The sequence below is a fragment of the Coloeus monedula genome (assembly GCF_965178545.1).
Source record: "Coloeus monedula genome assembly, chromosome: 3".
NCBI classification, from domain to species: Eukaryota; Metazoa; Chordata; class Aves; order Passeriformes; family Corvidae; genus Coloeus; species Coloeus monedula.
The window spans coordinates 98,151,174-98,176,832 of NC_138783.1; the positions used below are offsets into that span (position 1 = coordinate 98,151,174).

The 25,659-nt window shown below is 37.5% G+C and overlaps 1 protein-coding gene across 1 annotated transcript in view; it reads right to left on the minus strand.

Annotated features, from left to right (window-relative positions):
• Positions 1-611: 611 nt before the first annotated feature.
• The window catches only part of PUDP (pseudouridine 5'-phosphatase), a 68,776-nt gene continuing 43,728 nt past the window's right edge, over positions 612-25,659 (minus strand). The window contains exon 4 of the mRNA XM_082278488.1: positions 612-811. Coding sequence (XP_082134614.1) covers positions 635-811 — 177 coding nt within the window. The 3' untranslated portion in view covers positions 612-634. The remainder of the gene's footprint in view (positions 812-25,659) is intronic.

Genomic DNA, 25,659 nt, shown 5'->3' on the forward strand with positions numbered 1-25,659 from the left:
TATCAGAAAAGATAACGAAAGAATTACAGAATAATGGAGGTTTTAAGGGATGTCTGGGAGTCATCTCATTCAATCACTAAGAGGAAAACAAAAAAACCACAGAAAGTATAACAGAGTCCCTGTTGCAAAGAAATAGGGGAAAAAAAAAAAAGACAACACAATACAAGTGGAATAGATGGACAAGTATGGGATGAGGGAAAGGATAAACATATTGATAGCAATAACGGTGTCAAAAACATTATAATGGGATAAAAGCCAATCCAGAACAGATTTCTGGTTAAGATCTAAACAGTAAGTAATTCAAGTGGAAACAGAACAAGATGTTTCCAATGCAGTTGCAATAAATTGTCTAAATAGTTTCATAATATTCCCAGAAAACATTATGATGTGAATAGAACAAGGTTGGATTCACTTAACAGAAAGATGCTGTTTTAATTTAGCATTTATCAAAAGGACAAATCATAAATATTCCAGACAATTTATCAAAGTGTGAAAGTCTGGGTGGTAACAGAATTTTTGTGCTCTAGTTTTGAGGAGGAGAGTAAAAGATGAAAAAATATCATAGAACCAAAATAAAATTGCATTTCACTTTTAATTTATCTCCAGTCAAGTACATGTTCGCAGGCATTAGGCATTAATCATATGCTGGTAAACCAAACAGTTCTGGTTGGAAATCTTCCATGGACTTCAGCACCAGTGTTCCCTTCTTTTTAAGATCTGGATTTAATTTTTCATCTGGAATCATAACCACTTGCATTCCTGCTGCCAGGGCTCCTGTGACTCCATGTGGTGAATCTTCAAACACAAGACACTGAGAAACAAGGAGATGAGGGGAAAAAAAAAATAATGTTACTATGAACTTCTAATAGATTGTTTTAAAAGAGAGAATGATCCTGAATGAAACTTAGTAGGAAAACTAAATTTCGTTCTTGGCTTAGACACCTCTAATTAGAACAAGAGCAAACCTCTCAGTTTGAACATCTGCATGGTAATTAACCTTTAATTAATTTCAATTCAAAAAACATCAATACACTTACTTAAATCCCAGAAACGGGTTATCCAGATGTTCCTAAGTGCTTTGTTTTATAGGGATGGGTTTAATCACAAGCTTAAAGTAAAATTAAGCAAGTGCCTAAATACCTTTATAAGCAGGCAATTTAACTTTTCCAAACCAACTTACAACCTGCAAAACAGCAAAAGCAGTGCTTTCACTTACAGGTGTGGTATTTCCTCAGGTGGGGAACACTAAACTACCTAGGTCAACAGTAGGACTTTGGATGAGTGGAGACAGACACCACTCATCAGAAGACTGCTGTCAAAGTCATGCTCTATTTGCTTAATTCTTCCAAATCAATGATGAGAAAGAAAATAAGCAATTGGAAGGTTACATTTAGAGAAGAGACAGTTTAGTCAGGCAGAAGTTCCATGCCTTACAATAGTCACAATCAAAAGATTGCAGTTTGGAAGCAAAGTTGTTAAAAATAATTATACATTATTTATGTGGATTTTGAAATTTAACATCAGAATATTGAATAATAAACATATAAGATAAATATATAAAAATCATATCATCCAAAATTTTATATATTAAAAGATAATGTTTCTGGAGCTCATTCCCATTCCAGAATTTATATAATGAAGCATCTCTTCCTGCCTCTTCCTGTCTCTGACCTGCAAATTCACTTTGAATTTTTGGTCATGGACAAGCCAAAGCAACTTTTGGCATCCAATGATCTGAAAAATTCTGACCATGGTTTCTAACACTTCAGCAATTCATACTGCATTTATTATCAGTATTATTAGCACTGCTACTACTACTAATGCCAAAATCACTGCCACAAGTAATTTTAGTAATGAAAACAGATGCTGGGATGGTTAGGGCAATTTTCCTCACATCTACTAATCATGTTCTCTCAGGCACATGGTGTGATTCCTGAGGCTGTCCTGTGTAGGGCAAGGAGTTGAACTTTGATTATCCTTGTGAGTCCTTTCCAACTCAGAATATTCTATGATTCTATCAACATAAAACAGCATACTGCACCTTTTAGGTTCTCAAACACACAATTATTTCACTGCAGAACATAAAGGATGCACAGTGTTTGTTCTGGCTGTGGTCTAAGGGAACCCAGATGCAACTTGCAAAAACTCTATTACATTCAAAGAAAACATTTTTGCAAGATTTATTAAATTTCTGCCCTATATATACCCATCTATCAGAGACTGTGGAAGGGGAAAAATAAAAGAACCCTCTCCTGATTTCCTTTCTTTTAAAAATATTGATTCTTGCCTTTCAACATGTCAGCGACAACTTGGAGTCTGTCAAGTGAAAAGTAAAAGGTACTTTCTACCTTGCATGTAATAAAATAAAATTTAATTAATGATATTTAGTGAGCCAAAGGAATCACATCAATGTCTTTTGTGCTCATTTCCTTCATACAGTTACTGCATTCCATTTTGAACAATGTGATACTTTCAAATGTTGATACTATCTACAAATATGTAACCAGCTGATCCTGGAAAGCTTGGTATGATTGCTATTAGAATGGAAGCATGGCTCTGCCTATAGGTTTTGTTCTTAACAATAGCTTAGTTCATGACATTAAGCACTCTGAGGACAATAAATGAAACTCTGACAGGCTTTGCTTTTTGAAGAATAAGCTTAAATGTTGCAGAGAAGAGCATTGTCAAGGCCTTTCAGAAACCTTTTCTGATCCAGCTCATACAAAAGAATGTACTTCATTGCTCTGCCTTGAAAGACCTAATTGACTTCCATGATGTCACTAATCTTACTGTATGAGAAGAGCTGATGATTATGGAAGGCAATATGCATAATGAGAAGCTTAACTAATTCCCTGAAACTAGACACAATTAAAACTCTTAATTATCAAAGAAACCAGGCAAATGACCCATAATTACAGTGTCTTGCGTGTTACAGGAAATAAGTGTACTAGGTCTTCCTTAAGTCTTCCTTTCTACGGAAACTTATTGTCAACAGCACAGTCACATTTTTAATGGATGACAACAGGTTTACAGAGGTTCACACACAAAATGGATTTATTAATAAATAAAAATGTTATAAACTCTTCACTGTCCTGGACCACCCACACACTAAATTTAGAGATATGAAAGCAGCCAAGTTCTTTCCCATTTTGCGTAAGTATTGCAACATCAACATCACTCCAACTGAGAGACAGATGAGATTTATACAGACTTCAGCTGAGATTCTGGCTGCTTCTCTGCACTATTTCTAAAACTTGTGTCACTGATCAATACTACTGCTATGAGATCTCTCAAAAGGTCATGCTAATACAGGACAGTTCTCACTTTGGAATGAACTAAATGCTTAAAAAAGTAAAGTAGGAAAGTATATTAATTTATATTTCACTCTATGAATCTAGAAAAATTAATCACTTAACCAGAGGAAGAAATAATACCACTGCAGCACCTTATTACCTTATCTTCCTACATGAAATGTAAGAATATAAGAAAAGAGTGTTAGTTAGGCTCTTGGTATGTACAGCAAGCCCTCTCTAACCTACATACTGCAAAAGTCTGGAAGGATAAAAGATTAAAATCAGTTTTGAAACTAAGATTTTGGAAAAGCTGTGAAGGTAATATATATGCATAGGGAGTGCTTATCAAACAAGCATCCTTGACCACATACGACATTACTATATTGGCTCTAAAAAGACTGAAGGATGAGACTAAAGATGCCATGATTTATACACACAGAATTCATCTGCAAATTTAACACTACCATCTATTGTTCTGTAAAGAAAGAATGAAAAGAAAGTTTTCATCATCTGTCCTCAAATGACACAGAAACATTTGGTATCAGAATGTGACACATTATGTTTTGGACTTCTTATGGATAGCATCTTATACTCTGTAACTTCTTTATTTTTAATTGATGTTTTCCCCCTTCATAATCAAATCAACTGGTCAAAAGCATGATGGGTTATTTGTAAAATTTGCACTGTAGAAATATTTGGTACCCTTACACATTAATTCATGTATATATGCCCAACACAGTCTTCTGTAAGTGTTTAAGGATTAATTCAAATTTCATCATATCTCTAAAATAGCCCCAAAACAGGCTGCAGGAAGAAATTCACCAAGTACAGCCAGGTCACATGGATATCAAAATGACACTGTTGATTTCTGTAAACCAGCTCAGGCCTTTCATTTCTACATATAACTTGCTGACTGTTCATTGTCAGAAGTATTTTTACTTTTTTCTTTGTGAAAAATTAGCCCATACTATATGGTTAAAATTCAAAACTAAGTAGTATCTAAGAGATAAATTATCAGTCTGAAAGATATTACTACTGAAATCATGGTTTGTGTTTTGTTCAACAACTTTTATAATTTTTCCTTGCTCAATTTTCTTTAGATTTTCAAAATAGTTCCAGTACTAACCAACTCTGTTAGTCATGTGAGTGACCCAGAAATTTTCAAGAACCATAATATAATTCAGAATACAACACAGACCTATCCATATCCCACACAAAATACTGAGATGCTGAAAAGGTGCTGTTTGTCATTTATGGGAGGTGGTGGAAATTCACAAAAAAAGAGAGGAAACAACAATTTTAACATGTCATAACACAGATGCTGGACTACTTTATAGCTCAACTTATGTTTTCTTTCTTCTTAGGTTTTTATATTCCAAGTTCCTGGGAACAAGGGGAAAATGTATTTCTGGGTGACCCATTTACCATCAGAATTACTTAAACATTATTGAATAAATCCATTTTAAGCAGCTGCAATATTTGCAATTTTGGTCATCTACTGTGTTAATTCTCTGATGAATTAATGAAAAACAATAATGAAATAACGCGATTAATGTTTCTCTCCTAATCTTTGGACTTACACTCCTTTCAGAAATAGTTGGGAAAAATCCCAATAGTGAATACAATAATGAATTACATTTCATTTTATTTTAAGGACATGTGCCAATTTGACCAGCCAGGGATAACAGAATCATATTAAATATGCTGTTAAGAAAGTAATGCAGCTTACAGCCCTACAACTTAGTTCCATTAAGGAAAATGAGGAGTAAGCCAAGATGTTTTTAAATGCTATAAAAAATGAATAAACAAGCTGGAAACTTAAAATCAAACTAATTAAGCACCAGAGTATTCAGAATACTAACTACAGCCACCATTCTTTATGAGTCAATGATTCATATTAAGAACTGTTTGTAAATTACATGCACATATGCTTTTTAATTCAGATTTTACTAACTCACTACTAGTATGTTGCAGACCAATATAAGAATGAAATTATTTACCATAAAATGAAAAACATAATAGCATAATTTCAAAAAAGAAAAAAGAAAAAAAAAAAAAGGAAATGTGTTACATCTGCACATAATTAGATCACTCTGTTTCTAGCTCTTGCATAAATGCCACTTTACATTTCAGCCCACACCAGCAGTTCCTCTCTCACAAACCAGTTCACAGAATGTCATCTCAAGGAAGACCAGAAGGAATAAAATGGGGAAGAAGGAGGAGAAATTTCATATTTCTTGCTTGTTTTCAAGACTTGATCAAATGAAAGAAAGTGTTTCTGTGAGTGACAGTCAGTCCCAGACACAGCAGCTCTGTGAGGCAGGGAGAAGGTCACATTTACATGCGGGGTTACTCTGATCATTCCGGATGGCTGGAGCACTCTTTTCACAGAGCTCTGTGTGTTTAGAGGACAGCACACTGGAAACTCTGTATGCTAACTTGTATTACAGGCCTCAAGAAATTCCCAGGCATTTCAGAAACAGTGTCTGATTATCCCAGCAGCAGAAATCTAACTCAATCAACTGCAGCTTGGATTAGCTATAGAAGGGTATTGTTCTTTTATGGAGAACACAAGGCAAATACTCAAGATGTTCTCTATTGAGGCTACTCATATTGCATAACATGCTGGAGTTTTATGTCACTTATCTCTAAAAGTGGCCAAAAAAAGTAATTCTGTACAATGAAATAGTTAATTTGTGCTGCCTTCCTTTCCACAGAGAACTGTCTTTACCAAACCCACTGACTTCCTTGTCATGTAATGCTCAACACATTCAAACTAAGCACCTTGCTCACAGAACTCAGAACTCTAGGACAAAATACACTAAGAGGGGTCCCTGGAGCCCATTTGGAAACACCCTATTCAACATATGTCCAGCCTAAGCAGGCTGCTCAGGTCCTTGGCCAGGTGAGCTTTGAGTATTTTCAAGTATGAAGATTCCACATACCTCCTGGATACCTGTTCCCCTATGGCGAAGCCATACCTAGGGTGAAAATAGTTTTCCAAGAATCTAGGAGTTTCTTGTGTTCCAGCTTGTCCCTGTTGCCTACTGCATGATCACTTTGCACCTTGGAGAAGAGGCTGGGCCCATCTCATGAGCAAACACATCAGAGATACAAACCAGGTACACCCAAAGGAGGAACTGTTTTGACGCATCCAAATTCTAAGCCTCAAACTGAAACTGGAAGTAGGCACCGAAAGTATTTCCTAAATAAAAGCAATGAACTTTATGCCACAGGGAATGTGGACAAACCCACAGGTCCAGGCTGCCAGAGCAGGTACCCTTCCTGTTTGTTTTGTGTAACTGGACACCATCACTTGCCTACAACTGCCTCAGCAGGTGCTGCAGAAGGCACTTGATTCTCATGGAGCAAGCTAATTTTTTAAAAATCTATTTTGGCAATAGTTTACTTTTGTTCTATAATGTCTTCTTGACCAGTGTTATTTTCCCACACAGGAAGACCAGCCTGCATGGTGAAATTTACATGAAATTGATCTAAACATTATTTAATTATTGTATAATCTTTGACGGAAGTATCAATAACAGCCCACATATTGCTTCAGACATACAGTAATTTCCTAATTTCTTCAATAAAGAGAGAAAGGGTGAGAAGAGGCATTAACCTTTAAAGAGGTTTTCATTGGGAGTGCAAAAGCATTATGGAAAAGGTCATTTTTTTCTATTCAGGACAAGCTTCTTATTGAACTGTACACAAGAGTGTCACCAGTCTGGAGTGACTTGGTGAGATATAGCTGTGTTACACTTTAACTCTTCATGATCAGGAAGAAAAGAGCCTTTCATTCAAAATTCAAAGCTAAAAGTTATTATAGAGAATATTTAAGATTATTGGCATAAAACTCCAAGCACAAAGCCAGAAAATACCACCTTTAAATAAAACAAACAAAACACTAACATAATTGTAATAATTATTTTCTTAATATTTCAACTACATTAAAAAAATACATTAAAAATAGCAATTCGTTCTTCTCAACATAGATTTCAGAGGAAAGTGGAAAAGAATGTACAAAACTAAGTTGGAAAAAATATTAACTCCTAAAGTTAAGAGGAATATAAATGTTCCTGTTGGACAGTATTTGAATCATATGGGTCCATCCCTTCAACTTACCATCTGATACCTGGCATACCTAAAGCTGATTGTATGTGTAAAACCACGAAATGGCTGTGCAAGGATTTATGAACGTGTTCTTTCAACAGTAGCCCACCTGTGGGCATTGGGTTATGGTTAGGAATGTCATAATTCCTTAATTTATTTTTGCAACAGCAATCTAAAAATACCACATCTGAAATGAAACGCCTCATTACATCAATAATGAGATCTATTTAAGTAACTGTCCTCTTGATTTCAAAAGATGATTTCTCAGCCTTTTAGTTTGCAAAGCTGCTTTGACTGTGCAAGCAAATGGAGCTCAGAACTCAAAATTTCTTACATCATTTTCTTTACCTGAGAAATTATTTCTGCGTGCTAAATACACTATTTCTAAAGAATGTGAACTCTACCACCAAAAGTAAAAGAATTAATAATAAAACCCATATTTCTACATAAATTATGTATGATATACCCTTTTTGAACTATTTATCATGAGAAATAATTAATTCAATGGAACCACTCTCCTAACCCTGAAAGAAGGATTAACTAAGTGCATGGCAAGTTCTACTAAATCAATACAATTATTATTCGTAAAAGCAAATTTTTTAATAAAAATGTATTACGTATTAAGAGGAAAGTTTTAAAAAAAGTCATAATTATTTTTTTAAGATTTCAGTAGAGAAGTCATGTTTTTCATATTAATCTCTAGATTGTTTTTATCAGCTTCCTTTGTTTATTTTGGGGAAGCAATAGTTACCTAGATACTTCAAGCTATGAAAAATGCACAGAAGGAAAGCCAGTTAATATCAAACAGTTTTATGTGAATCAAACATTAAAACAGACTCAAGAAAATTTCTTTCCACTGTAAACTCCAAGCCCAAATATTTCTGTAAATAATAAAATTAATATTAATATTAATTAATATACACTTAAAATGAATTCCCATGTAAAAAGTTATTTAAGTCTTAATCTCAATACATTTCAACATGCTTTTGTCAAAATTCCCCTAATATGATCTAGCTATTTTAAATACTGCATAGAAGCATTTTTTTAAATGCATTGATGACACACAGTTATCAAGCTGTGCCTATTTTTCTATTAGACCAACTCTACCAGATAAGAGAATGCTAACAGTAACTTCGACCAAGTGTTTTCAGTTCTTATTTTGACTCAGGCATGGTTACAGGAAGAGAAACAAGTCATTTTCCATGAAAGGAATAAGGGACACAAAATGTAGATGAATGCATCAGAGTAAACAATGAACAAAATTAGAAAAACATGCTTATTTAACTCTGTGTATGTATGCATGTGGATCAATACACGGTGTATATATGGTCTCCATACAGATAGTTTCTCTCTCTGTGCCTTAAGCCTTATTCAATTTAAGATATATATTAGATCAGTAACTAACACAGCCATGATACTCACTTAACATGAACATTAGTTTGGGAATACCAGCCATGGTATTAGCGACTAGTTACTATACTTGTCACACAACTTCTGCCATGAGTAACTTCTTTTGGACACTCAGTTCTTCAAAGAAGCAAGTTTATCAGTATCTGGGTTCTCATCAGCTTTTCTTAATATCATTTTTATTTAAAACCTCCTCCCATTTTGTATATTTCAATCACAAATAATGTTCAGATTCAACAGGGTATAAAGCTGACAGATGGCAGACTAATTCAAAAGGAAAACTACCATGTATTTGCCTGTAAAACAACCTCTCATGAGCAAAGTCCTCAAAACACTTTATCAGGCCATATGCTTAAGTGAAAACTACTTGTTCATCCAGCACAGTAACGATTTTATATTAAAACTAAGAATCACCACTTAGTGAATCTGCTGATCTGAAGCATCATGCATTTGCTGACCTTCAAGTTTGAGTGAGTCTTTAGAAAAGGGATGTGGGCTGATTTCCCATTTAAACTGTGTCCACTTCTCTGAGACGATTGGAATTGCTACTCTAAAGCTTGCTGCCACATTATTTTGCTAGGTAATTATTAATTACTTATTGCTATGTAATGGCACACAATGTACATATATACACAGAAAATATGCAAATGATATATAAGTATTGTATGGACTCAGAATCAGTGATTCCAGGATGGCTGGTTAGAGCATGGTGTTAATAATGCCAAGGTTGTGGGTTTGATCCCTGTATGGGCCATTCATTTAAGAGCTGGACTCATGCTCCTTGTGGGTCCCTTCCAACTCAGAATATTCTGTGATTCTGTGATTCCATGACTGAGACTGGAAGCAACCTCTGAAGGTCACCTGGGCCAACTCCCTGCTCAAGCAGGGACACCTACAGCCCAGGACAAGATCCAGACAGTGTTTGACTATCTCCAAAGAGCGAGACTCCACTACCTCTCTGGGTAACCTGCAACAGTGCTCGGTCACCCTAATGGTGAAAAAGTGTTTCCTGATGCTCAGAGGGAACCTCCTGTCTTTCAGTTTGTGTCCATTGCCTCTGGTTCTGTCATTGGGCACCACTAAAAAGTGCCTGGCTCTTTGCATTCTCCCTTCAGGCATTTACTTACGTTAATGTTTCCCTGAGCCTTCTCCAAGCTAAACAGTCCCAGCCCACTTTGCCTTTCCTCAAATGCAATATGCTGAAGTCCCTTAATTATCTCGGTGTCCCTTTGCTGGACTCCCTCCAGTAGCTCAATATGTCTCTTGTACTGGGAAGTGCAGCACTGCACCCAGTATTTTGCAGGTATGGCCTCACCAGTGCTGAGTAGAGGGGCAGGATCAATTCCCTCAATCTGCTGGCAACAGTCCTCCTCATCAGCCACCTTAGCTTGCAACGGCACATCGCTGGCTCATGGTCAGCTCAGTGTCCACCAGCCATTGTAATTACCTTTTCTTCTGACCATAGGAAATCAATTGGGTTTTCTTTCCTGTTCGGAAGTGTGCAGCTAGACTCACTGGTGCAGAGACAGATGGCATTGTAATGGAACTCCTAAATTTAAAGGTCTGAATGACAAATGTGCAAAAAATATACACAAAACTTATTGCTAAGTGACCATTACAAAACCTATGATGAGAATATAAAGCACTCCATTAGGAAGTGTCTCAGTCACCCCAATACTGATATAAATACATTTGTTCACAGTTAAGTCAAAGACAAATTGCCCTCTCTACAAATGCCTGCAGTCAAATTACAGAGAAGCACCTGAATGAGAGTTAATGTGCTTATAACACACATTTGTTTGGGAAAAACATCCAAGTTGTCTCTGCCTAAGCATAGTCCACCCTTCTTTTCTTCTATTTAAAACAAATTATGTGTATTTATATATTAGTTAGACTACCATGATATACTGAAAAAGAGTGATTTTACATTGCTCTAACCATCACGACACATGACCTGAAAGAAAGCACTTCTAATACTGAAATACAATCAGTTCATAAATAGATGCCAAGATATTGCCAAGAATCTGGATAAATTGACAAGCAGCTGAGTGCTACAAGCAGCATTTTACTGATAACTTGGTAGCTTCAGCACCCAGACATTATATAAGTATTCCCTAGGGAAACCAGACTGCAGCAGGTGTGTCAAGGTGACAAAGTATCACTGCCACACAGTCCACACACTGAATTATATATTCTGGCTACCAGGTAAAATATTCTGTGACTACAAAAATAAAAGAGGACAGGCTGCCTGTTGGATGAACAAGCAAAAGAGAATCTCAAACTTTGTGATTCAACACACAGGAAATGGCTCAGGTGATTTTTTTTCTCTTCTTGTTTTTGTTTTTTTAGAAGTTGTAGTGTTTTCTGTTATATTTCAAGTCTTTACTAATTGATTCCAGCTGCTTCTAGTGAGTTACAGATAAGATTCATTACTGAATAGAGAAAACTGATCAATCAAATAGCAAATATGTCTAAAGACTGAGGACTCAAAATCTCATCTACACATAAAGACTGACTCCAGGATTTATGTTCTGGATCTGAAGATCTTTAAGGTGTGGCTAAAAGCACCTGTTTCATAGTCTTCAAAGGCTTGTAAGTTCTAGTCTTAGCAAGCAGAAAAGTGTGAGAAAGACACTAAACATTTATTTTTTCCATTGAGCCTGCATCTGCAGAAAAAACACTTCAATACTTTTAAAGCCATAAAGAATAGTCTCCTCATTGACAAAGTAGGAATTTAACAGGTAGTTCTACTGGATATCAAGATGATGGATTAAAACTGGAAAGAAACAATTATTCTGTCTAGAAATACTGTTACTATATGCTCAACTAGGTCACGTTTTGTTACCAAAAGAACCAAAAAGAAGAAAATCTTACAAAATCAAGTGACAATTGTCCTTTTGAGCTAGTTCACATAGATACCCAGTATCTTGCACCTTGATGAAAAGCAAAGATGCTGCTCATGACACTCAAAATGCTTTTCTCAATCAGATGTTCCTGTGCTTAGCAGTGGTAGTGCTGCAGGCTTCCAGCAAAGGTTCTCTTCATGTTTTCCTACTTCCCTTACAAACTAAACTCCCTACTTTAGTTGTCTTCCTAAATACCTTCCTTGAAGACAAGGAACACAGTTCAGGTAGGCTGATGTTAATTAACAAGAATCTTTCCTTCCAAATATTCTGTGGTTATGAAACATCATATTACTACAAAGTCCAAAGAGCACGTATGGAACATAAGCATTTAAAATTGCCAAGTTTCTACGGAGAGGGATCTGTACATTTTCATATGCAGAAATACATACATATATGCACACACATTAGTTTATGTGACAGAACTGTACAGAGGAAGAAGAACGGCAGGAACAGCAAGGGCAGGTGGGGGACCCTGAAACACCCTGGCCAGCTGCTCCCAGACACATCACAGCAGTCATCAGCCTACCAAAAGCTCATTCCTGTGCTGCATGATGGGGCAGGATGAGCCCAGGAGCCCTCTGAGGCTCTGGCCCAGCCACTGCTGGTGCTACAAGGCCAGACCCACACAGACATGCCAACAGGAGAGGCTCCATGGGTCAGGGCACTCTGTGGTAATGTGAGACAGAAGGGGCTGATGGGGTGTGAGTAGTGGCCATCTGTTCTTGGCCATTCCTGCATCAGTCTGTGTAGTCTGTCCTGTCTCCTCTAATTAAACACCATTTATGATGGTTTTCCTGGGCAAGGGCTTACTATTGTGCACACACATGTGCATGGAGGTCTCAGTGTCAGTCCTGCCATGCGACCAGGAGTTCCATGTGCCCACAGTGCAGCACCTGCAGTGAGGATGGGTGTGCAAGTGAGGGTGTGAGGGCTAGCAAAGAGAATGCTGGAGTAGCTGGCAAGTAGGTGAAGTGTCCTGGAAGTCCGGCATGACCCTATAGGCAAGAGCACAGTCAGTCCTGGCTCTTAGAGGGACAGGGTAGGCACAGGGCAGCTTTGGCCAGCTGCTGTAAAGATTGTGGCATCTCAGGCTGTCCAAGAGATCTGTCTGTGTGTGCACAGGAGAGACTCTGTGGAATGACAGAAGCACAAGACTGGGATCCAGGGACAGTAGAGTACCTAAATCGAGCTGCTGCAAGGATTCATAACACAGGGTGAATATAGGGTACATTTGTCTCATATATTTATGTGTGAAAGTGACATAACAGATGACCACTTCAAGATCATAGGTACAGGTTGGAAAAGACATATTTAAATTCTCTAAAGTTCCTAGGCTTATTCATAGCTGCAAAAGTTAATGGAAGGTGTCTGCACCATGAACATGTGTACTTGTTGAAAAATTACAGCATTTTAAACATTTGCCAATTAAGGTGATTTTGTTTTATGTTTTCCACTCCAAAAAAGCGAACAAACAAAACCCCCACAAAAAAGCCAAAAGAACAAACTGTGTGGAACACTCATAGACAAAGGCTTTACAAATAAAATGAGAGCCATGGTCAACTGAAATAATACTGAGCCCTTTGCTGTGTTTATAAAGAAATGCAAAAAGATGGTTGGATTGTTTGGTTTTGTCAGGCAACACAAGCTTTTAATATCTCTAGTCATTCAGACCTTCGACTAAGATTTATTAACCTGTCAAACAAAAGCAATTTTACAACATATCCAACTGCAGTTCATTTCAGAACATTTATTGCTCTGTAAACAGAAAATCCAGATTCTCCTTAAACAATCTATTTCTTTTCTTCCTCTTGAAGTAAGAAGGAAGACATGGTAGTAAGAGAAATTCTAAGTAAAAAATAAAGAAGGATTTATAAACTTATTTGCACAAACATATAGAAAGCATAAAGTTAGAAATTAAAACAGACTTTTACGGTGACTACCTCAACTGAAAAAAACAACCCCCACCATTGGGCAATATGGATAAGAGGGGAAGGGGAAACAGAATAGGGGCACAGCTTCATGTTTACTTTGCATATTTTCTGCTATGCAGCTCAGCTCAGTGCCTCTGAGAGGTTTAGAAAGGAGGGGATTTATTAGGAGACTGAAGCAGAAGGAGCATGATACCTACCTGGAACACGATCAGGTCATCCAGTCTCCCTTTACAGAGAGAAACATGTGATGCTAGGGAATGGGTTACTGCTTCTTGGGGATAGAGCCTCGTCTGACAGCCTGACAAAGGGGAGGCAGCCACAGCTCCGTGCCCCCAGTACAAACAGTAGCAAGGCTGAGCATGTATCTCCCAGCAGGCACTAGCACACAAACACACACGTAAATAAATAAATAAATAAACATACACAACTCTAGAGACACAGATCAATGCAGTTATACTCAGCACTCCCAAGGACCCACAGGGTCATTCAGCTGCCTCTTCTCTAGTGCTCACACTCAGCCTGGCCACTGGCCCTGCAGATGCCTGGACTGGGTCCCTGTCACCTGCAGTCCCAGGCTGGGGGCTAGTACCTCATTTTGCCCAGTTGCCAGCACCCAGATCTGTGTTTGCTCCAGCCACTGGCACCTTGGACACGTGGGCCTCTGCCCGGGTCTGGTTTCAGTTGCTGGCCACACACATACAGACCACAGACCAGACGCCCTTCAGCCAGGAAGATTTAGAAGTGGAATTTGCTAACACAGGACACACCACACTGGTAAGGAGTTGTGCATGGCCAGACAAATGTGTCACCTATTTACACATCCAATGGTTTTTATCCCCTTATCCCTCTGTTTCCCTGTAATAAATCCTGATCACACCCCAAATTTTCTTCCTCTGCATCCCATACTGAGTGCCACACCCTAGGCAGCATCTCCCCTCAGTCTAAAAGGATTGATCCAGCATTGATTCACCTTGATAGCACTTCTGGGACAGCAGTGGGAGGGCCCAAACAGGCTGTCCCTCTCTGGGGGAGTCCTTAATCTGGGCTCCTGTCTGCCTTTGGGACTTTGTGCTGCCCTGGCCATATGGAGATGGTCACCTGATAGGATGATGACTTCAGTGACAGGTGTGGGAACTGTTGGGAAGGTGTGATTTGGGATCCCCCACCTGCTGTCACCTCTCTCAGTTCTTTTGTGGGTCTGAAACAAGCTTTTAACACAAACCCCAACATCTACATCTGGTAGCAGATCTTCCTCAGGATCTTTCCAATTCTATGCAAGTTTATGCATCGCATGCTGCTTGATTGCTAACATGCAAGATCAGGAATCCAAGTAGTTTCTTTTACAGGCCTTTATAACCAGGGCCTGACATGCCATACACTACGCTAAATATAGAAATCAATAGAAGAAAAAGTGATACTCAAATCAGACATCCTATTTTTCCTTTCTTCTCAATGCTGCTATTATTCCAATGTTCAGTTTGATCCTAAAGCAATACACCACAGCATGTCACAAGCATTATTATGTCTTTATACTGCCGAGTAACTGAAATCCTTTTATTAAAATACAGCATTCTGTGATGGATTTCTTCATCCTTGGACTGACATTGAGCCTGAAGCTCTTACTAGTAATCACTTTACAGAAAGCCAGATCACATACTCAACTCAGACAGAGAAGCTAAGGACTCAATTCACAGATTTTTAAAAATGGTGTGAAAGCTGGTGAGACTGAATTGTTCTAGCAAAGAATAGACATATTTCAAAATTTCTGAGAAAAACTACACTGAACACCTTTTCTAAGTATTCGACTTATGGAACATTTTATTCACCATTCATTAGCACTGTATTATTTAAACAAAATCAGAGAAACAAGAAAGTTACTCGACTAAATATTAATCATCTTAAAGAAAATTAAGGCTGTCATTTACTAATATCAGGTGCAAAGAGGAGCTGTAAATATGAAGATATCACTAAAACAGTCTTCCACCAGCCTACTCAAAGTCAACAATCATCTTTCAAGCATACTTGCTCTTCAACTGATTGCTAAGGGGATAAGAAAAAAAAAATCAAATTACAGGAGAAAGGGACAGTAATAAATTGTCCAAACATTTTAGAATTACTAGCTAATGCAATACTAGAAGATGCAACTGACATCAGTGTTTCTAAAGAAAACTCCTTTACTTTGAGAGACATGCCAAAGTGCACATTTGCAGCTGACTCCTCTTTCCACTATCTTCGTGAGATTTTATATTTAGACATGTAGCATCCTAAATGTTTGAAGAGTTTTTGCTGTAATGTTAGCCCTGTCACATCATCTACCAATCCTCTTGAGACAGAATGCTTAGCCTCAAAAAAGTAAATGCTTTTACTATTTCAGTATATACATCATTAACGTATAGACTATTTCCTCACTTTTCATCTACACTCCCTAAAAAATGCTTGAGAAAGCCATAAGGACAAATGGGCTACTGCACACTATTAACTCTTCATAATTTATAATGAAGGTATATAGATTACTTAGTGCAGTTACAAATTCAAGTTTTCATTTTCACCTTCAAGGCCCTATATTATCTTACCCACAATTACTTATGTCTTGCTTTTATTTCCTTCTACTCCCTAGGCATCTTCTATCCTTTCACTTAATTGCATTCTTTATCTCTTTCTCCCACTTTCAGCTGTATGTCTCATATCACGCTGACCTCTGTGCCTTGTACAATCTTCATGCCTACATTCTTCATCCTTCTCCAGCAGTATATTTAAAAATACACTCTTTCAGGAATCATTGGTACATGCTCTTCTTCCTCCCTTTCTTATTGCTTGGCTAATAACTAAAATTTGTCTTGCTTAAATCACTTTTGATCCTTATTGGACCAGGGCAGCAGAGAACACAGCTGAAATCAGAGATGTCTGATTTACTTCTTATTTCTATCAGGAATGACCTCTGTTAACTTTTTAACTCTGAGGAGAACTGAGGGACAATACTTGCTTGCCATCTAAAATAAAGAATTGGAATCTTGATCACTAAAAAAGCCACAACGTTCATTAAACAAATGCCAATCAGTGTATGTGTATAGTGGTTAGTTTCTACAAGCTACATCTGTACTTCTTAAATGTTTACATATATTTCACAGTGCTCCAACAGTTGTCCAGAGTGGGCTCCACGCCTGTGATCCAGCACACATGAATATGATGCTTTTTATCCACTCATGGTTTAATGTGTACTTAAATGTAAATATGATGACCACACTGAGCAGCACACAAACATCAGGAAACTAGGGAAACATTCCCAGATGCAGTAATGGTCACATATGGTAGAGTCATAGCATTATTCCTGACTTCTAGAACACATGACTACAGGAATTCCACCTTCATAAACTTCAAACACCTACTCTACACAATATAACTCTTCATGGAATTATCATATCACCATTTTACTAGTTATTAGTATAATTGCAAAAATATTATCTTCAGAGGAACATCTTAAAAAAACTGCAAACTTATTTGCTGAAATTTAAGGAAAAAAAATCTTCTCAATGAAAATTTTTGGCCTGGAAATTTAAAAACTCACAACAGATATCAGTCTTCCAATGATATATCATAGCTAATCTAAAGACTGCAAATGCATTCTACTTTAGATACATGATCATTCTTTGAAAAAATCAAAGGGTTTGTTTTAATTTGCTTGGGTAACTGCATTATTGAGAGTGAAAAGCAGTAAGATAAGTTACATGCTATTATACTTTTTGCACCCATGGCACTTTTTTGAATCAGTAATATTTTGAGTCTGTAATAGTTTTGAAGTTGAGGACAACAGGCAACCTCTAATGTCTCCAGTCTGAGCTACAAGATGCAATAATATGTTCTGGAGACAAACTGAATACATCACTGTGACCAGGTGTCTGTTCAGGAGAAAGAGGACAATTTTCTTATGGAGGAAAACATGTTCTGTAACAGAAGATATTTTCAGCAATGGATGAAATTGCATCAACTAGTCTTTGCTAGTCAGCAAAACCTTGAGGCTTTGAAGCAACTAACCTATGAGTTACTAACATCAAAAGCCATTTCCATTACCACGCCACTATCTTAGAAAATAGTTGCACTTGCATTTTAAAATAATTCTGGTGCTATTCAGGGAAGTATTGACTAGTAATCCTTATCTCTATACTTGGTAAAACCTGCTGATAACACAAAGTTTTGTAGGTCATCTGGGATAACATCTGTAAGAACTTTGGAGTGATAGTCTATTGGGCAGTCAAGTGTCAAATGAAATAAAATGGTCAAGAAATGTGGCAGGACGCATTTTCTAACGTTTGCTTTATGTATTGGACATCACTGTAAACAGCTCAGTGAAAATTCAGAACTTGGGTGATCAGCTCAGTGAAAATTTAGATCTTGGGTGATATTATTTATATTCAGAGACATATATAAAATAGTCTCATCTGGAATGCTCCATGTACTAGATCTCACAGACATTATTCTATGTTAAAATGTTTTTGATAGGAAGGGTTTGAAGAAATGCAATCAGAATGATTATGAGGAGAAAAAAACCAACCAACCAACCATATCACTGCCCTCATCCCCACAAAAAAACCCAAACACAACCCTTTCAGATGGTGAGGTTTTGAACAGACTCTAAAGGGCTTTATTTAGGGAGCAAAAAATAAAAAGGGATGTGACAAGCAGCATTTACAGTACTGAGTGGCAGATCAATTACTTCTTATCTTTCTCACTCATAACATATAAAAAGCTGACATTGGAACATATGCGACATACACAGAATTCATTGTCCCAGGCACACATCAGTGTCAAGAAAAAACACAGATCCTGTGAATGGGTTACTATAGCCTGTTTTTACATCTGTTTTTGTTAAAAAACAACTTGATATGGGAGCAACAGAATTTAAGTGGATAAATTAACCCCCTCTAGCTAAAAGGTGATTATTAAACTGTGATTATTAGCTATCATCAGAGATGGTGCCAAATAAGCTGGACACTGAATTTGAGTATGAACAGCAATTCCTATATTCAGTAGCATTTAGACAAAAATGAAAAGCTTTTCTTTAATGGAATAGGAGGGTAGCATTTCTGCTACAGCTTGGAATTGTATTCTACTTTAAATCAGAATCACTTCAGTCTTACTCAAGTTTAACTTGAACCATTTCCTTCTTGGCTTTGAATCATGCTATTATTCTAAGATTAAAAGATGCTGAAATGGAAATGTTAGGCACCCTTTTTTAGCAGACATGTCTTCATGTCTTCAGTTCTTTTTATACTACAAGGTCTTTTATCTTTATAACACCTATCACAACAATAATTTAGAAAAAAATCTCCAATACTGCTTTATGGAGTACACTTTCTAATCACCTTCTAAGTGCACTTATTTTGTGATGCAGCAATCAGTCTGAGCAAAAAGCTTTGCCCTGTTTAGACTATAAATAATTTAGCAGTGTTAATTGATGGTTCTATATGTAGGTTTTCTGCAACCATGCCAAAAAGACAGACTCTTACAAATTCTTTATCACACAACAGAGTAAGAACCCTATCATGTAATACCAGCTCTCTGAATATTGCCTACAACCACATCTCCACAAAGAACATGTAATTTAAACAAACAGCAAAAAAATAAACTCACCATTCCCTACCCTTAGTGCATTAAAACAACACATAGCTGACCATATGACAATAATTTACAAAGAAGCAACCAAAAATATTCCCAACAATGCAATTCCTTCTTTCAGTCTTCATTCTTTGTCCTGAAACTGTTGAAAACCATTGTTACAACACGCTCTGGGTGATTACAAAGGTAACTCCAGATACAGAGAGGATCAGTGCACTACATCTTATTGAAAGAGGATTTATTCATGCTTACTATAACTCAAAAGACATTAAAAACATTTTTTGTGAAAATTCTTGTTAATTAAAATCTAATTATTCAATGACTGCTGTTTGGCATCTCTAAGAAAACGCTCAAGGTCTTGAAAGAAAGAAAAGATAACTCAGTGAGCAAGTTATCATAAAACAAGGATTTTCCCCCTCTTTTTTACTACTTACCATGCATAATTAATATGTGATAATACCCATAATGAGTTCCCTAAAACAATTAGCAACACATCTCCAGTGACCTGCTAATCTGAATATAATGCTTTTTGAATTTGGAGGTGTACCAGTCTCTTTGTACTTACACACTCACCTCACGTAGAAGCAAAGAAGGCTGCAGAGCATAATTTATTATTCTGCATCACATTTCATCAAGTTCCTTAGCAGCTACTTGATACATTATCAAGACAAATGCAAGGAAAAAAAATGTGTTCCTACCTCTCCACCCCCCAAGTAGGGTACCCCAAAGACTAAGAACTAATTATAATCCTTCTTTCCTTTTTCAATCATTAAAGATACCTTAAGTGAAAGCAAACCTTGACCAGGTTACTTTTTGCATGGAATTTCAATGACTTTTTTCATCTCTGTAAGACAAATATAACCATAAATAAACATGCACTGCAGTAACAAGGGCAATATCTGGAACACTTAAAAGTTAAATTACTTGCAAGTCACGCAATATCTCATTTTTCTTCCACAAATATATAATAAAGACTGCCAGCATGGGGATGGGTAGGTTGGCAGAGTGGATGTGTACATGTGTGAACACAGAAGTACACAGGCTTCAGAAGAAAAGGGAGGAAGTAAATCAACCATAGGAACCGAGAGCATGATAATTGAAAAAAACCCTGAAAACAAACAAACAAACAAACAAACAGTCTCCTTCCTTTAATTATCTTTTAAGTATACAATGGTGGCCTATTATGAATTTAGGGAAAAGATGCCTGTGTATAGTAAGTGTAGAGGACCTAAGCATGTTTTGTCTCAAATATTCAGAGTATTGCTACAGGAAAGGTGATTAGAGGAGAGGGTCCCATGGAGGTGGGGAAGTGCTATCCTGAGGAAACTTCCTGCTCCACTTTGAGACTTCTGCTCAGTTCCCCCACCCCAACTCATTACTTTTGTATAGTGGTGTGGTGACTTGTTCGTGAGCCAGCACCTTCTGAAGAGTTTTTGTGGGAATTGTGAAGTGTACTGTACAAAACTAAGGGCTTGTTAGCTGATACTTTTTGTGGACATGTATTGTAAGAATTTAAGGGTGTGTTAGCCAATACCTTTTGAGTGTAAACATTGGGCTGGTTGCCACAGTTAAGAAGACTGTATAATAAAACATAAGAGTTCCCCGACACGTGGTCCAGTGCCTTTTCTCCACCTGACAAGAACCTATAACCAACATCACACCCTCTACCAGTGGGTTGTGACAAGTAGATCTTCAGAAGTCCTAGCTTGTGAGACATGGTGAAATACCTCACATTCTTTTCTCTACAGCTGGAAGGCCAGCTTCCTAACAACAGACTTCATCATCCAGCCTGGGAGACACAAGTAAGGGCTACATGCTTAGATTGTGTAGCAGCTGAGGAAGGTGCAGGATTCAGCCAACAGTACATTCCACCAGAGTCCTGCATCTTTGCATCCCAAGCTTTAAAGCTTCTAGAAATATTTCAAGATGGAGGTCTTAACACATAAAACTATATTGTTCAATACCTATTTACTTTAAATTGCTTAATACACAATTTTAAATGATGGTTTATTAATAATTTATTCCTTTAAATTTCTTCAGTGTTTGTCTGAAATCAATAGCTTCTCTAGAAGGGAGAGGAACCCATACAAAAAGTTATGCTGTTAATTATTTTGCAGTGCTCCATAGTAGCAGGAATTCAAGAATTAGTCCAGCAAAATATACTAAATAGTCAAAAAACAACTTGCCACCTAGAAATAAGTCTTCAGTCACATTGCAGAACAAGAAAAGTAAAGGCTTCAGGAATTCAGGAAGAAGTTCTAGCCAAGAACCTTTCTGAGCAAAGAGCTAATGTATCATGTGGTAACTAGGACAATTCCCAAGGAAGCCCAAAGGTTGGAAGACTGAATTTCTCAGGTACAAAAATGCACGAAAAGATGTTTTCCTACATTTTTTCAGAAAGTAGCCCATAGAGTGGACAAGACAAGGATAAAACTCTCTTCTGATCTGCTTTAAAAAGAAAACAGAAGTCCAGATTGCTGTTATGTTCTCTATGGAGAATTTTTCTTGGCAGTTTAGAAATGTGCTGGAACTAGTTTTCCAATTATGCTTTACAAAAGACTAACTACAAGGTATTTTTACTTCCTGATGAAAAGACTCAAGCTGTTGAGACTCGGCAATTTTGGATGTATACATAAAAGCAAAAAAATCCCATTTCTCCAAAAAGCTATAAAATCAGAAAAAGGGATGTTCCTTGGACTTGGCACCTCATCTTGGTTAGAAGGCAGACAAGTGGAAATGTTCTGTTCCAAGTCCATAGATACACCCTTTCAGATTTCACCTGCTATCCATTTTCAAAACTTCAGGGCAGGTTCTACATGATAGAACCAAACTAATCTGGGTATACACAAATGATGGGACATACTTCATTCCCCTCTCAATCACTCCATGTACAATAACAGTGAAACCCATGTTATCTAAATCTATGTAATCTAAATTTGTTTAAGGGAGTGAACTCTGCTTTTGTTGCAAAACACTTAAGCAAGGTGTGTGTACTCAGGAGCAGTGTTTTCAATCTCTCATGGCACTGAATCAGTTGCTCAGCTGTCTCACCACCTCCCAGGGTGGACCATCCCCACCACGACACACTTCTGCCACGGGAGAATCTTCTCTGCTGTGTTTGGAAGCCGGTCACTGTGTAGCACAGGATGCAAGGCTAACAGCAACATTGATAGAGTACAACCTTGAAGATGAGGGGCAAGAAGAAAACATACACCCCAGAAACACTCAAACATCCCAGACCTTCATTCAGTCTACTAATGACATGGCTACACTGGAGTTGGCATCAACAAAGCAGACAAGAAGTTCTTTATTGACTTTAACCCATCAAATGCCTAATTAATTCATGAACTGTAAAACATCAGTATGGACAAGACAGTGGCTTCTGAAAAGAAAGACCAAATTCTACTTTCTACCTCAAAATGCACCTTCAGCCAGAAAGAGCTGTGGAGCAACCTTGATCCCTCTTCATAGTAAGCAGCCACTGGCATATGCTGTATCTCTGTTAGACCACACTGTCTGAGAACAACAGTTATCATTTACAAACTCTTTGTCATCTGTCCTCCTGAATGCAGCCTAACACTTTAAAAGTCAGGTATACTCTGACCATTATGATCACAGGTTATATCCACTGGAACAAACAAATATCTAACAATATGCTAGAACAGCTGGTAAGAACTGTGAGTCCAAGGAGATAAGACAGCAGGGCTTGGGTAAATCAGAATGGTTTATACCATGAACAGCAATTTAGAAGGTTGTTTCAGATGAGAAAAAATTGGTAATGTATGCCTATTCAAAGAAAGACTAGAGCCAAGCTTGAAGAAACAGCCATTAACGTAAATTTGAACTAAGCTGAAAAATGTCAGTATTTTTACATTTAATGCATTTTTTTATTTCTAAAATAAAAACTTGTGAATTGCAAACATTCAGGAAAGAGTATAAGCCAGTAAATTCATAAAATGGAAAAGGGGAAGATTTATGGTGACTAAAATATGTGATTTCAACAGCAGGGATTCCAATTTACAGCTCAGTGCACCACCTAGAACGGCTGTTCATGTCTGTAATTTCTGTATTTTAAATAAAGTACTCCTAATACATTCAACCTCAAGGTATACAAAAGGAATAAGAGAAACATCACTAATTAAATACATGCTTGAAAACCATAGTAAGTAAAATATATACACTACATACATACACTAAAAATGGTGGAATTGAATGGCCAAAAAAAAAAAAAAAGTGGAAAAAGTTAAAAAATAAAGGGGATAACACAAAAAAAAGGTTTTAGCATCCTTTTATAGGATCGTCATGTTAAGTACTAAATCAGCCTTCTTTATCCTGTTATAGTTGTACAATATAGAATAAAATTACAAAATATTTGAATGTCATAGTGTTCTGAATCTACTGTTCTTTGACTACATCTTCTATAGCAAGAAAGTCGCAGAAAATTTCTCTTTGAACTTCTCCATTCTATGACAAAATGTCCACTGAGACTCATAAATCCTAATGCTATTTAATCAGTCTGAAAAAAATTTAATGAGCTCTCTCTAGATTTGGTACAGAGATTATTTGTAACTATGGGATCAATTAATTAATTAGAAATGGAAGAAACTGCAAAGAAATAGTGTTTTAAATTAAGGTAATGATTTACATCACTTGGAACTTTTTAAATAGAACAGATTGATTCTTCATAAGAGAGTTATGACCATTTGTATTACTACAATCTATCCCTGTGTTTAAAAAGTGAATAATAATGGATTTATTTGCTTTTAAACTAATACTAAGGTCCATTATTTTACAGAAAAGCTACAGGCAAATCAACCAAAATACTGGAAAGAAATGCCTTAGCCTTCAACATCCTTAAGCAGGAAGTTAATTATTTGTGTGGTTTTTATGACAGAAATATCTTAGAAATATGTATAAATCTTGGCATGAGGATGTCAGAAACCCTCTGATTCAGAGTCATATTTAAAATAAATTTGCATACCATTTTTGTTATTATGAAACAAAACTTCTTCAATATAGTATTGAAAAGTTATAGTCAATAGATAAATATATATATGTATAAATTTTACAAGTTCACACAAATGACCTGGTTATTATAAACTCTTTTACATAAAAAATTAATATTCTAGTATTTCAAATTCCAAAAGCATGATTTTAAAGAATGTAAGCCCTATAAGTTAAAGTGGAACAGAAAACTATTACAGCTGGCGAGGGGTCAGTAGCTCTGACCGAGGAAGAGGTGACCGGTCAGGAGAGATGGTCCCAAAAGGAATCGCCTTCCTGAGGCCCGGTGTCTTCCCTCAGCTGGTGGCTGGAGTGCCCATGCAGAGACTGTCAGCTCTTTAGTGATTGTCAGCTCCTGATTTCAGCTCAGCTCTGCAGGGCAGCCTCCAGGCCGGATCAGAGAGAGACGAGAGGCTCGTGTGGCTGTTCTGCATGAATGGTAGCTTTATTGTTGGTCCATACTCCAGCAAAGGGGAAAGACAGGGATGAGAGCTCTCTCCCTTGCAGGGGCAGGGGTCTAGCTTTATAGGGATACAGGGGGTGGGTGTCAGAGGGTAAAGGCCAATGGGCTACAAAGGATCTGCATAGGGTCTCCCAGAGGATTCTGGGTCTGTCTTTTCTCGCCCTAAGTCAAAGTTAGCTGCCTTCCCAGGGAGTCCTGCTGGGAGATTGAGCAATCGCCTTATCTCAGCGATATCTCAGCCCCAGAGCAGGGGCTGGGCATACCCCACAGAAAACTATTGTTTAGCAGAAGTATTTTTGTTTCCTTATTTTTTTTTCCCAGATCCAGTCTGTGAAGTTAATCACTGAATCACAGGATGAGTGAGATTGGAAAGGACCTCCAGAGCTCATCTGGTCCAACCTCCTCCATTGCACAGGACTATGTCCAGACAAATTTTGAGGATCTCCACAAGCTCTCTGGGCAACCTTTGCAAGTGCTTGGCCTTCCTCACAGTAAAAAAAAAAGTGTTTCCTGGTGCTCAGACAGTCTCCTGTATATGTCTGTGTCCATTGCCTCCGGTTCTGTCACTGGGCACTACTGAAAAAAGGTCTGGCTCCTTCTTCACTGCAGTTTCTCTTCAGGTATTCATACACATTAATAAGATCCTCTTGAGCACTCTCTTAACTACAGCCAGACCACTAAAGAAGATGTTAAACAGTACCCAGTGCTCACCCCCGGGGCACACCACTAATCACTAGCACCCAACTAGACTTGCGCCACTGATTGCAACCCTCTGGGCCTGGCCACTCAGCCAGTTTTCAAACCACCCCATTGTCTGCTCATCCACATCATACAGGTGAGAGTGTCATAGGCACTGCTGCAGTTCAGGTAGACAACAGCCACTGCTTTCACCCCGTCCACCAGGCCAGTCACTTAATCAAAGAAGTTAA